Consider the following 13,803-nt stretch of genomic DNA (forward strand, 5'->3'; position numbering starts at 1 on the left):
AAGGACTAGAAGTGTCACGGGATATTCTCTTCAACCTAGGTCTACTGCTGGTGGATGGCTGGGAACCAGGAATAGCCATGATTTCAAAGACATGTGCTCCGGTTCTTTTTCCTGCTGCATATGGAACTAGATAGTTAGATAGGAAACTAGTATGGTATAGATGGGTTATAATCACACACTTGGGCTCCAGGAACCAATGAATATATTAATAATCACAAAACATCAACAAGAGAAAACAAGTGGAAACAAGAAGACACAGGAAAGGCTACTTTGTTTCCATTACCACCAAGGGGCACCTGGGGCTGACTATAAAGAGAGCCGCCAAAGTAAATATTACAATTAATTTCGGGTCAGCCACTTACTAAGAGGAGAGGCAGAATGAACCAAATGCTGAAAGTTCTAGAAAGTAAAAACAGGAACAGAAGCACTTATGGCCAATGGGATTCAGATGAGAAGGAAAACAACCAACTCCAGCCCAGATCCCTACCTCCTCCACCAGAAAACCCACTGACTGTCCCTACATCATGACCATTCAATAAGGGATGAGAAAAGGAAGAATGCCCCTGGATAGGACAGGACAAGATATCAGGTGAGATGCGGATCTCTACAGCCACTGGAAAGTCACTGCCCTGGTGGGATACTCTTTCTTTATGCTGTCTGACAGGGTAACAGCATTTCCTCAATGTTTCCTAATGGTGACAGGGGATGGACATCCCCAGTGACTGTGGTCCAGAGCAGAGCCACAGCTCAGAAAGGCCACCTTCGTGCTGCATGTGCCTCACCCTTCTTGGCCAGTGTCCCCATCTCTGCCAAGGCTTCCTTGGCCCCACCACACCTATGTCAAAGCTTTCCCTCTCTCTGGACTGAGGCCACCCTGTGGATTCTCAGCACTCCTCCCCTGACTCCCAGCGTCAGTGTCAGCGGCCATCAGCTGCAACCCCAGTCAGAGGCATTTATGCTTTCAGGCACTGGGCTGGAGGTGACAGTACAGAGCCTTTTGCTCAGGGATTCACTCCTGAGTGGGACAGAGGCTGAAAGTCACAAGGAGGTAGTTAGTGTCCACTGGTGACAAAACAATTGTGTCTAATCCTGTGCATCTCGGTGACGGGAAAACTGAGGCACAGAGCTTGGTAACAATGGATCCTTAGCCTTCTTCTCCAGTACGTCAAACAGTGCCCACTAGGTAATGGACATTTAGTAGACATTTGGGGAGTGGGTGAGCAATTAATAAGTGAGGCATGTCTAAATCACATATAGAACTGGGATCTACAAAGATGCAGAGGGGAAGCAGCTCTCCAGCATGAGGAATCTGTGCTGTGTTACCAGATGCAGTCCTTGTGGTTAAGGCACACAGGGCTTGAACTGTGACCAACTTAACGGCCACTGCTCTGCCAGCTCATCCTACGATCTCATCATTGAACCCTCAGCCAAGCCCTGTGATGGCTGCTGGGCCCTGCCACTACCTTCTGTGTCAGTCCCACAGTGCGTCTTAGTTCCATTTCTCAGACTGCCCAGTGTTTAGAACTGTGTTGCCAGGCAACAAGCCCGTCTGCCTCACTGAGATTGAAAATCCCTTCCCATGATATCAAGGGGATAACAGATTGCTTGGTGAGGCCAGTGAGCAACAAAGAGTGTTTCTCTTACCCTCCATCTAAAGTAACAAAGGAGCAGGAAGCAATCGAGTTGCTTGTCTTCCTTCTCTCTATACCAACTACTCTGAGCCCCAGGAAAGACAAGGAAGACAGTGATCAAGGTTCAGAAACCACATAGATATCCATAGCTAAGGAAGACAGCAAAAGAGAAACAGTTTCTACTTAGTAGTATAGTAGTATGCCCCCTTCTAAAGTAGCCCAGACTCCCCTCCTAAAGCCATGGGCAAGGCGTGACTATGGTGATGACCCCAACAGGAGGCTCTGTGCATACCTGGGGTCTTTTACCTGGAAAAGATCTCTCCCCCACCACCACCTGACTTGAAATAAGGTACCAACCCTAAACATCCACAACTAAGGGAAAAAAAAAAAAAAACATGGGGGGGGGGGCGGGAAGGGGGATTAAATAGCAAGGGCAGAGGAAAGGCTACAGTGCCCCCTGGTGGCTACAGAAGGGCTCTGTCACCAACAGCAGGGAGAAAGGCTTGAATGGCAGCTACAGTTCTCGGCTCTCAAATAAAGAAATTAATCCAAGAGTAGGGAAAGTCAGCTGTTAAAATTAAAGTGAAGGAAGACAAAGGTGATGCAAACAGCAATGACTATCCACATTCTCACTAAGTCCACGTCCTAATGAAAAAGAAACAGACCAGTGAGCCTCATGTCCAGTGTGTCTGCAGCTCTAGGCTCAGATCACCCATTCTGGACCACTCCACGTGTGTTTGTCCTTCCACACTTGCATCTTCATGGCTTGGGTGACAGAGCCGAAGAGACACCAATACCCACAGTAGTGGTGCATGCTTCCTAGGATCTGTCTTTCCGAGTAGGCCCTCTCTCCTCCTGAGTTTCTCAGCAGACACTCAGCAGCACCCTGCCCCCACGGCAAGGATACCAGGCACTCAGAGAGCCTGCTGCCACTGACATAACCACAGCCATGCCTTGCCAGGGGCACCCTCATGCTAGACAAGAAAGCCCAGTGTCTCCAGGCATGGCCACATATCCCTTGGGGGCTGAAATCACCCAACTAAGAACCAAACCATTCAAATGTATAGAGGAGATTATGGGTACACAGCCAGGGAGTTTCAGAGGCCTGCATGGTAGGGATGCTTCTAGTAAACAGAAAACCATGTCCGCCCATTTGGACATCTGCTTGTTTGGAGGCCTAAACACTGTTTGGAATCATTACCCAGCAATGAATTCTTTGAGGGGGTTAGTACTAGTCTTCACCTTTAAGTTACTGAATGTTTAACATGCTGTAACTCCGAGATACTTTTCCCCCATCTGTCCTTGAAATTTACCTCTTTTGGGTATTTTTCTTGCATTTAACCCTAACACCATAACACAGAATTTGGTCCAGTAGCTAGTGAGCAGGGTGCCAGAGTGCCCCCTGGTGATAAGGAGACTGCAGTGCCGCTCTACATCCACCAACGGGGAGTAAGAAGGCTTTCTTACAACTCACAGCTCACATCACATATTCCAACAAAAAAATTAATTCAATAGTACAGAAACTCAGCTGTTAAACAGGAGGTGAGTGAAGTAAAGCTGACATAAACATCAAGAAATATCTGCTAAGTAGGAGGAAAACACCCACTCTGGGTGGCTTTTCCAACAGGCAGACCGCAACAACCTCACCATGCCTGACAGTGAGGTTCCAACATTCAACCTGGTTTACCACATGCTGAGCACCTCAGGTAGCATCTTTCTGTGTGTACACACTGATCATGTGTGCACTTTGTAGTGTGCATGCCTGTGTGCACAAAAGCATATAGCGGCTGTCTCTCAACTCAATGGCATTTTTGGCCCTATAAAAGTAAAGGATGAATAAAATTTGAACAGGATTCACAGCTCACATTCCAGTGGCCCTGATGTTATCTTGGTTGTACTGAGGTCTCCACTGCTAGTCACTCAACATGAAAATATGACTGTGATGCTTGTCTTTTATAAAGAAAGGTAGCTTTTCAAAACCCCCATGAGAGCCTGCAAGCTTGGCCAAAGACCACCAGTGACTATGTTTGACTATGCTAGCCCAGGTCTGTAGAGCTATAGACATTACTGGGACTGCAGTTCAGCTGTAGGATGCTTGCCTTGCATGCACCAGGCCCTGAATTCTAGCCTCAGCACTGAGAATTTTTTTTTCTTAATATAAAGGCTGGGGACCAAGGGCAAGGGTGCTTATCCACACCACCTTATCAAGGTCATACATATCAATAACTGCTACCGCTGGGCAAAGGAGACAGTTGCAGGGGGATGAAGACTCCTTCCTTTGGCATAAACAAGTCACCACAGACACACAGACTTGGCATCATGACTCCATCCTACTGCTGATGAGAACACAAGCATCACGACAAGCATGGGCAATCACAGCTGGAGCAAGCAAGAAGTAGGTATGTTGAGGGGTCGGCCACTATCAAAGCTGGGAACAAAGCCAGGTCCCCAAGTCGCTGTGCCTTCCACCACAGTCAGCTCAGCCTGTCACAGAGGAGGCTGGGAACTAACAAGCTCTCCACAGAACTAAACTCCTTTCCTGTCCTCCTGCCCTCCTGTCTCCTTCCTTCTGTGCTGAGAAGCATCTGGGGTGTCCAAGGCAGCAGGGAGCCAGCACTGCCTGTCCCCAGGAGCTGTGACCATTGGAGGCACTAGAGAGGGAAAGGGTGTTCAGGTGAGGAGTGGGCCTGAAACCTTCAGTCAGCAACTATGAGAAAAGCAAAGTGGTACCATGTGACAAGGGTGGTAGACCAGGGACAGCCAGCCTCCTAGAGGGGGCTTCAGACACTGCAGGTGGCTCTGGAGCAAGACATCCCAGATCAAGATGCCAGGACTGGTGCCTAGAGAGAGCCTCATTCAGCATCCTCTCACTGTCCTCACAGGTCAGAAGGGCTAACGAGTTCTTGGAGGTCTCGTTGCTAAGGATGGTTTTCGTGGGGCTTTGCCCTCACAACCTGATCTCTTCTATTTCCAATACCACCAAACCAGGGTCAGCATTTCAACACATATATTTCAGGAGGACACAACTATTTCATGATGAGAGCGTCATCCTAACAAACCTGGATGCTTTCCCCTGAGGGCAGAACATTGCAGAAGCTTATGAGCTTCCAGAAAGAGTCTCCTTGTCCAGGCATCTGGAACTACCCCAGAGAACTTCTGGATGGAGTGGATGTCTGCAGAAGCAGAGGCCACAAGAAACCAAGCAGATATGTGATACCAGACAGAGTTCTAGAACCGGGCTCACCCCTGGAACTCTAGTTGGAACTGATGGACTCACAAGATGGGCTCCTACAAGGCACGTGGAAGGTAATTCTAGCACTCAGGAGACTGAGGCAGGAGGATCTTCCTGAGTTACAAGAAGGAAAGCAAAAAGGAAAGCAGACAGAGTCCCAGAAATCATCCAGAAACAATTTTAGAAAGCTCCTCCCAGACACACCTCATGTGACCACTAAACATCAAGCAAGAGGACAATGGGTAGTCACACTGATTCCCTCTCTGTCCCCAGCCTGGGCCTCAACCTTCCAGCAGTCTGCCTCTAACCTCCCCTAAAGCTTCTAAATAGCTAACTCCAATCCTAAGTGCCGCCTGGTTTGACACTAGAGTGGACAGACTATCCTATAAGGTGAAATGCTAATTCCCAACACACCCAAGGGAGAGGGTGGCTCACTGGTGTAATCTCAGCACTCAGAAAGGTGAGGAAGGAAGCTTTCACTATAGTCACACCAGCCTGGGCTACACACTGAATACCATACTAGCTTGGGGTTCACAGCAAGCCATCTTCAAAATAATGACAAGTAGGACGAGCAGCAGTACTGAACTTCAGGGCAGGAGATCCATCCCAGAGTGAAGGTGAGGGGGAGGAGGGAGAAACGGGAAGGAGAGAGGGTGAGGAAGGGAGGAAAACAGAGATTTTGTCCACATGTCCTTGAGCACCTTCTCTCAGTTTGCCTTGGTGGGCCAGTGATGACAGCACTTTGTAGGCTACTGAGAAGCGAGGGAATCTTGACTGCATCCAGTGTAGTGGTCTTAACACCTGAGCTGCATCCCTGGAATTGCGTAGCCCAAGAGCCCTCTTAACTGAAAATACGAACTCCTATTACCCTGTTTGTCACTGATCCTGATGGTAACACACCCCAGTAAGAGCAGAGACACTAATTGCTTTCAAAAGCCAGACACCTATGGTTCTCCACACTCTCTCCTCTCATGCTTGGACCCTCCTAGACCCCCACACAGGGTACCATGGGACTAATTAATTCAATTTTTTTCTTGAAATATTATTGCCACAAATTAAGTTTAAATGAATACCAGATTAAATGAAAGTTGAAAACTGAAAACAAACTTTTTGGAGCTATGGCTATAGTTGGGTGGTAGCATGCATCCCTAGCATGCTTGAGGCCCTGGGTTCAAACTCCACTACAACCAAAAAAAGCAAATTCTTCACCACCATGAAGTTTCAGGGAGGCTAGCTAAGGTAGCAAATCATTACAAATAGTAAATTATCTATTTTCTACCAATCTCCAGATTATTAGATATGTTTAAGGGCATTGCAGGTCAACAACACTGACTAATAATGTTAATTTATTTTCTTCTATTTCAGTTCCAATATGTTAAACTGTTTCTATTTCCCCACAAAATTTGAGATTGTATTTGTCCCCATAAAGAAAGAAAAAGGTTTCTTTCCCATAAAAAAAGAGATATAAAAGAAAAGTTGTTGAAGAATTTTAGTAGTATTAGCCACCAATTAGCATTTTATGTAGCTATGAAAATGATAACCCATATTAAGCATGGTGGCACACATCTATAATCCCTGCACTCAGACTGAGGCAGGAGGATCACGAATTTGAGATGATCTTGGACTATGCAATGAGATCCTTTCTCAAAAACAATGCTAACTTAAGCACAGTGAGATTTCCTAAATCACCCATAATGAAAACAACACCAAGATCTGCAAACATCAAGGTATCTGAGTGCCAACAAGGAAGGGAAACTGCACAGGCTAGTTCCTGGGCTACCACTATAGGACAGCCCCAATCTAGTACAGAATGGTCTTAAATTCTTAAACTGAGAAACCAAGGGCAGCAACACAGAGAGAGACTGACACTGCCAAGAGGCCGGCCCTTCCATTTTCATTGCCCTGGTTGAAACTAAAGTATTTCTTCCTAAAATACAAAGGACTGTTGAGTAACAGATGCTGAAAATGCAAAGCTGGTCTCTAGCTTTCCCTGTTAGCCTGAGAACCAATCAGAGACACAGACATCAAAGGTTGTGTATCCTGGTACATATTCCTGAAAAACAAAAGGTCAGCTCTGTCTTTGAGGGAGATGCCTTGGGCTGTCACCAGAACCAACAGACTAGAAGGACCCAGGAGCAAACCCTGCTGCCCTCCCACAGAGCTTCCACCTCAGGGCTAGTAGCGCCTCCTTCATCTTGCAGATGGGACAATGCTATTTCATCCAGACCCCTTTGCTAGAGCTGCTTTCCTAAATGACCTGTCCTCCCATCAGATACAGAGTGCAAGAGGAGTAACGCTGCTTTGATTCCTCCTTTTCATCTGCCCTAGCCAAGAACTTACAAGAATCCTCAGAGCCTATAATAATTAAATACATCCGGCATCTTGAAAGCCTAGTGTCATCCCTTAAGAACTGATGGCTTCATTAAAAACAGCAATGAAGGGACCCACAGAGATGACTCTGTTGTTAAGAGCACTTATTGGTCTTTCAGAGGACTGACATTCAATTTCTGATGCCCACAGATGATATTGAAATGAATACTTTGCATTGGTATGGATTTTCATTTATTGATACCAATTTAAGGTCAGTTTTGTTATATGTAAATTTCTCCTCTTGTTAGGTATACAGATCTTTTTAAATGTAATGCACAATTATATATAGATTGTATATAGTCACCTATAATAGTCAAAACTCATAGTTAGGTGAGTTAAGTTTTCTAGATATACAGAGATGTATGTGACATGGATAGATATTCTTCAAACCTTTCAAAGACCTACAGAATATGGCATTTAAAATGGAGTTTTTCATGATAGTGAGACACTACTGCTCCTGGCACACCAATTACATCTGAGAGGAAGATGGGCATGCAGAGAAAGCAGGGCACAGACACCTGCACCAACCCTGCAGAGGAAGCAGGGAAACTGGCTTTGGGGAGCACATGGTTGGTAGGTTCCTTTCCTGAGCTCCTTGAGGATTTGTGAGAGGTGAGCCTCTGGGATGCAAGTCTTCATCTGAACTTGCACTACTCTGGAGACAGCTGCTCCAGTAACAACAACACTTGTACCAAGCCCCACCCCCACATGATGAAGCCTGCTATGGTGCATCCTCCCAAACTCTTCAGTGTAACAGTGCTGAGAATTTGAGCAGTTAAGGGGGACTTTTTCTCAAGAGTGTGAGTTTGGACCCACAGAAGGAAGTCCCAGGACAGGCTTCATTACTGACAGGGGACTATTGGAAAGCTTTCCTCTAGCTTCCCTGAAGTGAATGTTCCTCCCACACAAACCTGTTGCTCTGCATCTCATGGCCTGTCACCAGAAGCAAAGATGCTAGTCCCAGCCCCCTAGGCCTCAGAACTGAGAACTAAATAAGTTTGGGGGTTTTGTTTGTCTGTTTGTTTGTTTCTTCTTTATAAATCACTTGGTTCACAGGTGTTTCACTGTTGCAGCAGAAAGCAGTTAAGACCTAACACTAACAACATCCGTTAGCAGACACACCCCCATACACACAAGCTGGCCATGGTTCAGGGATCCTACAGTGACACCAGGATCAAGTACACTGCAGGTACTCGTGAGCACAGAGGCACTGCTGGCACACACACACACACCAGGTTCAGAAAGTACTTACGAACTGTCATGGATTCAGGCATAGAGGCAGATGGTAACAGGCTACTCAGAGGACTTCCTCGGCCTGGAGAACTGGCTTCCATACTGGGAGAAAGCAGGCAACAGAAAGTTATACTTGGTCTAAAACACAACTTCAGTGCTCATAACACTCACAGGTGAGACATTTCCCCAGGAATCTACTGGAAAAACAGAAAACAGCTGCCCCAAGTCAGTCTCTCTCCGAGTTACTGCAGATGTGTCTGAAGTTTACTGGAAACCCCAAACCAATACAAGCAACGCTTTTGCAAGCCATTCATGAGGGAAAGTCAGAGTCACTCGATGGGCTTGTTTGCAGCTGAGGTCAGACAAGCTATCACTGCCTTCCTGGGTCCCATTGCATAACTGAACACATGTCCTTTCTGGGGACTATGGTTTTCACATTCTTGTGGTTTGTATCGTTGCTTTTCCTAGTTAAAATAGTCCCTGGAAATCCGGGCATTAGGGGCACACGCCTTTAATCCCAGCACTCAGGAGGCAGAGGCAGAGGCAGAGGCAGGTGGATCTCTGTTCCAGGACAGTCTCCAAAGCAATACAGAGAAATCCTGATTCAAAAAAAAAAAAAAAAAACACAAAAAAAGGAAAAGAAAAAAGTCCCTGGAAGTGTTTTGGTATTTCAAGTGCACCTGTATGTTATATAAGCTTCACTCAGACAAATGTGTGTCCTCACTACCCATTGTCGACTAGTCAACATATGTTTATGATAGAGTCTCATGTATCCTAGGCTGGAACTTAACGTAACCAAAGATGACTTTGAACTTCTTCTGATCCATCTGCCTTCGCCTCCCAAGCACCATACCCAGTTTTATGTGGTACTGGGGCTCAAACCCAGGGCTTTGTGAATGTTGGGCAAGCACTGTCCTAAACTGAGCTATATCTCTAGTAGATTCTACACAAAGGGCCTTTAAATGAGAACAGACAGAGACCCAGATGGATCAATGGATACAGAAATATCATGACAACAGGCTCCCAGCAACTTGTTCCAGCATACCCCCCTATAAGCAGGACTAGTGCTTGAAGAACCTTACAGAGCATAATGACTGCAGATAACTAAACTGACTGCACATTTATAATCAGTCTCTACTGTGAACAATAGACTGGCTTGTCTATGAACAGCAGGAAAGAGAGGCCACAGACTCGGACTCACGTTCCTCAATCACTGTTGCATTTGGCAAATGCTCAAAAAAGGAACACGAGTCCTGGAAGGGTGCAATGACACCATCCTTTATGAGACTGGGCTCAATGGTATCAGCCCTTGGTGGTGTGTCATTTTCAGAATCCTGTCTGTTCTGAGTAACAAGACACCAAGCAAGGTATGAGGCAGCCAGGATCCCTCCCCCCACCTTGAAGCTAAGTTAGGCATACAGATGGATCACTTCAAGACACCAAATTAAAATCATTACGTGTGGGAAGCAACAGAGATGAAGGAGACCTCAATGGCAATGTTCCCTTTGTAAGCATCAGTGACACTGGGTGACTAAGTTTTCCATTTGGGTTTCTGGTTGATTTTTTCAGACAGGATTTCTCTGTAGCTTTGGAGCCTGTCCTGGAACTCACTCTGTAGACCAGGTTGGCCTCAAACTCACAGAGATCTGCCTGACTCTGCCTATTAAGTGCTGGGATTAAAGGTGTGCACCATCGCCACCCAGATATTGTTGGGTTTTTTTTAACCTTTCATTATGATTATTATTTACATGTACATGTGTATATGTATTGTATCTGAGGTTAGGGCCATCCCCTGGAGCTGGAGTTACAAGCAGTTATAAGCTGCCTGATGTGGGTACTAGGAATTGAACTCTGGTCCTCTACAAGAACAATGCATGTCCTTAACCACTGAGCAATCTCTCTAGCCCCTGTTGTTATTTTTAGTGTGAAAGAGAAAAGCTTTTCTGCACTTACAAGCTGCCAGGCCATACACTAAATACTTGACAGCTATTATATCTTTTCCCATAACCTAGATATCATATAGTACTAGGGCTGATAAACATCATTGTCAACAACTAACAAACCTAAACAGGAAAGTTGAGGAGGGGATACTCAGTATGGCAGCAGAGGTGTGGATAGGACAGGGGTATACAAATGAGGCTTGATGGCTGCTGCCTGTCCTGAGCGTGGAATCCTGGGCTTTGTGCACACTGTGCAAGCACTCCAGCACTAAGCAGCCGCCCTGCTCTGGCATTGTATCACAGAACAGTTTATCTGGGTGAATGGTCACCTCTGACCCTGACAAGTGCACATATGAGCACAAACATGAGGTCAGGCCTTAGCCTTCAATCCCAACAGGTAGCACCTACCTTTAAATGAGAAAAACATGCAAAGATAAACCGCATGTCATGATGCTGACACTGACCTGTATCGAAGGCCAGGCTCTGGGAGTACGTGGTCATCTGGTCCTGTGCCATTCTCCAGACTTCCCACAGGGGCATCTGTGCAGAAACCATGCAGAGAGGGTGAGGCTTGGCTCTCAACTCCATTTTCTCCTGACCAAGTGCTCAGCTGCTCTCCATTAGCTGATTTTAAATTCTTTCCACCTACACACTGGATTACCTGCTACCTAGTTCATTCACTTAAGCATCATTAAGACTTGGTACCAGTAGCTACATGTGAATTTTTAACCTTGAAGAAGGGAAGTTATTCCCAAAGTCCAAGGCAGAATCGGGTTTTTTATTAAATTGCTCCTGCTTGTAATGGACACTAGAGGGCAGCAGGGTCTCAGCACTGGTAAAGTATGCAGCTTTCTACAAACGCCACTAAGCGTTTAGGAAAAGCATTTTCAAAAAAGTGAGTCCACAAATCTCTAAAGCAAACAGGCAAATGACGTTAATGCTTCACAGATGCATTGCTGCTGCTCAGGCCTCCTTCCAGGAAAAAGGTGCAGATCTGCAAGCCTGGAGGTGCATGGCAACACTCAAGGGAACCCTTGCTCATTCACCTGACTCTCTCATGACCTGACTCCTGAGTCACACAAAGGAGTCACAGAGGTAGAGCAAGCCTCTGGGCCTCTGCTTCTGCTGGACTTAAGGGAAGCGAGCCTGGAGAAGGCAAACCCTCCCCACCTTAGACTGCACATGCCACTCAACCCCAACTGTTCCCAGTAACCCAAGAGTACTGCAAGCCTGGTTTCCTTCCCAGGACTGTGAGGCATCGGTAGTCAGGGAACTACCTCCCACTTCTTGCTACCTAGTGGTGTGGTTACAGGACACAGACCCTACAGCACCAAATCCCTGCTCCTCAATCAACTTTAATTCAACAAGTTACGTAGCCTCTCTGTGTCTTGCTTCCCCTTTTGCTCTGCTTTGTTTGGTTACAGGGTCTCCTTATATACTCAAGGCTGGCCTCTTAACTCAAGCTTTTCCTGCCTCAGCCTTCCAACTGCTGGAATTACAAGCATGTGCACTTTAACAACTATGCAATGTAATTATTGTTGTTTTGAGACAGGATTTCACTATGTGGCCTGAGCTGGCCTGACACTCACTATGTAACCCAGGATGGCCTCCTCCTGCCTCCACCTCCTAAGTCCTAGGGTCACATATATGTGCCACCATTGGCTCTTTGGCCCATGCCCCTTTTGGTGATCCTACAAAATCTAGTGTACACTCTTACCTCTCAAGATGACAATTCTCAAACTCTCTCCTTTGGCTGAGACCTCAGCCCTGAAGCCTGGTTCTACATTTCTGGCTATCAGAAAGTTCTACTGAGACCTCCCTGGGCCCATCAGCCTCCTGGACTTTCAAAAGCCCTGGCCTTACACCCCACTTCTGACAGTGCTGTCATCTTAGGAACACTTACCCTCTGGCCACCACAGAGCTGGGTGCATCTGCTATGGTTAAATGTCCTGTAAAGGCCTGCAACTTAGTCCCCAGTTCATGGTGCTACTGACAAGCAATGGGCTGAGAGGTAGGACCTGGTTCACTGGAGGATCAGATGCCCAGCCCCTTCCTAGCTCTCTGCTTTTCCTGGTCAGAATGAGGTGAGCCGCTTCCTCCATCTTTCATTCTTAACTATGGTGTTCTGCCTCACTGAAAACCCAAGACAACGGAGCAAACTGAAAATGGGATGAAATCTCTGTGCTTGTGAACCAAAATATACCTTTGCTCCCTATCAGTTGATTGTCTTGAGTATTTTGTTACAATAACAGGAAGTTGACAAACACAATATACAAAATTTCCAGTGTCACCTAAATTATCCCTCCCTCTGCTCATGTGCAATGGCTCATTTCTGGTTAGAAGGATCAGCATCTTGTAAGGACCTTCACAGGAGGCTTCCTAAGCTCCTGAAATTCAGCCATGACTGACAGAGTTCACACATGAAGCAAAGCCAAGGCTCTAACACCACACATAATGAAATGCATGGCTGGAATGAAGGCCATTGTCACCCAGCTCACATTCCAGATGCAGCACTGACTTGGCCTGACTGACCACACATCAGCTCCTCTGTGTGGCTGGCACACATCCCTACATACAGCTGGCACTGTGATGCACATGAGCTGTGTCACTCATCCTCTGGCCCTCTCTGAAACAATAGCCACTGCTATTTTTTTTATCATGTGTGTGGTGGTAGAGCTAGAACACATGGATGCTAGTCAATGCTATACCACTGAGCTACACCCCCAGTCTGTATTATCTTAACTTCACAGACGAAGAAACAGACCAAAGGGCTTCACTGACTTACCAGGTTTACAGAGTTAGCAACTGAAGACCAGCATGGAGCTGAGCCTTCCTCACTTCAGAAGCCAGGCCCATCTTTGCTCCTCTGACCTCCTGGCTCTCCTGCCTTGGCACCTCTGTCTGCCTGTATCCTCTGTGTGGGTACCATTCTCACAACACTATGTATCCTTGCCTGCAGCATCTCTGCACCATCTGCAACCATCTACTCATCCATTCAGTAAGGGTTTACTTACTGCCCCAACTGAGGGCTCAGTAGTGGCCAATGTCAAGGTCAGGGTCATGATGGAAGATAGACCTGGTCTTGTACTTGTGAACCTCACACAGTCTAGAAGGAAGAACAGGCACTGTCTCATCACTGCACTCTGAGGTTAGAGCAATGAGGTCAGCCCTGCAAGAAGACAGTGTGGGACACGGAGCCTAACCTGCCTGAGAAGGGGGCAGTAGAAAAAAAAAAAAACTGTGTGTTGAAAAAGTTGTATAAGAAACGTTATTTATCAAGAAAGCTATGTATTCTAGTCCCAGAACTCAGAAGGCAGAGGCAGGATGACTACCACAAGTTAAGGTTATCCTGGTCTACAGACAGCTCCAGGACAAGCTCCAAAGCTACACAGAGAAA

The 13,803-nt window shown here is 46.5% G+C and overlaps 1 protein-coding gene across 4 annotated transcripts in view; it reads right to left on the reverse strand.

Annotated features, from left to right (window-relative positions):
• Window positions 1–13,803, reverse strand: part of Snx29 (sorting nexin 29) — a 402,905-nt gene that overhangs the window by 329,886 nt on the left and 59,216 nt on the right. For all 4 annotated transcript variants that reach the window (XM_027424771.2, XM_027424770.2, XM_035447582.1 and 1 more), the window contains 2 exons: window positions 10,871–10,946; window positions 8,486–8,568 (listed from right to left, as the gene is read on the reverse strand). In XM_027424771.2, coding sequence (XP_027280572.1) covers window positions 8,486–8,568; window positions 10,871–10,946 — 159 coding nt within the window. The remainder of the gene's footprint in view (window positions 1–8,485; window positions 8,569–10,870; window positions 10,947–13,803) is intronic.

The sequence above is a fragment of the Cricetulus griseus genome, chromosome 7, assembly GCF_003668045.3.
Source record: "Cricetulus griseus strain 17A/GY chromosome 7, alternate assembly CriGri-PICRH-1.0, whole genome shotgun sequence".
Lineage (NCBI taxonomy): Eukaryota > Metazoa > Chordata > Mammalia > Rodentia > Cricetidae > Cricetulus > Cricetulus griseus.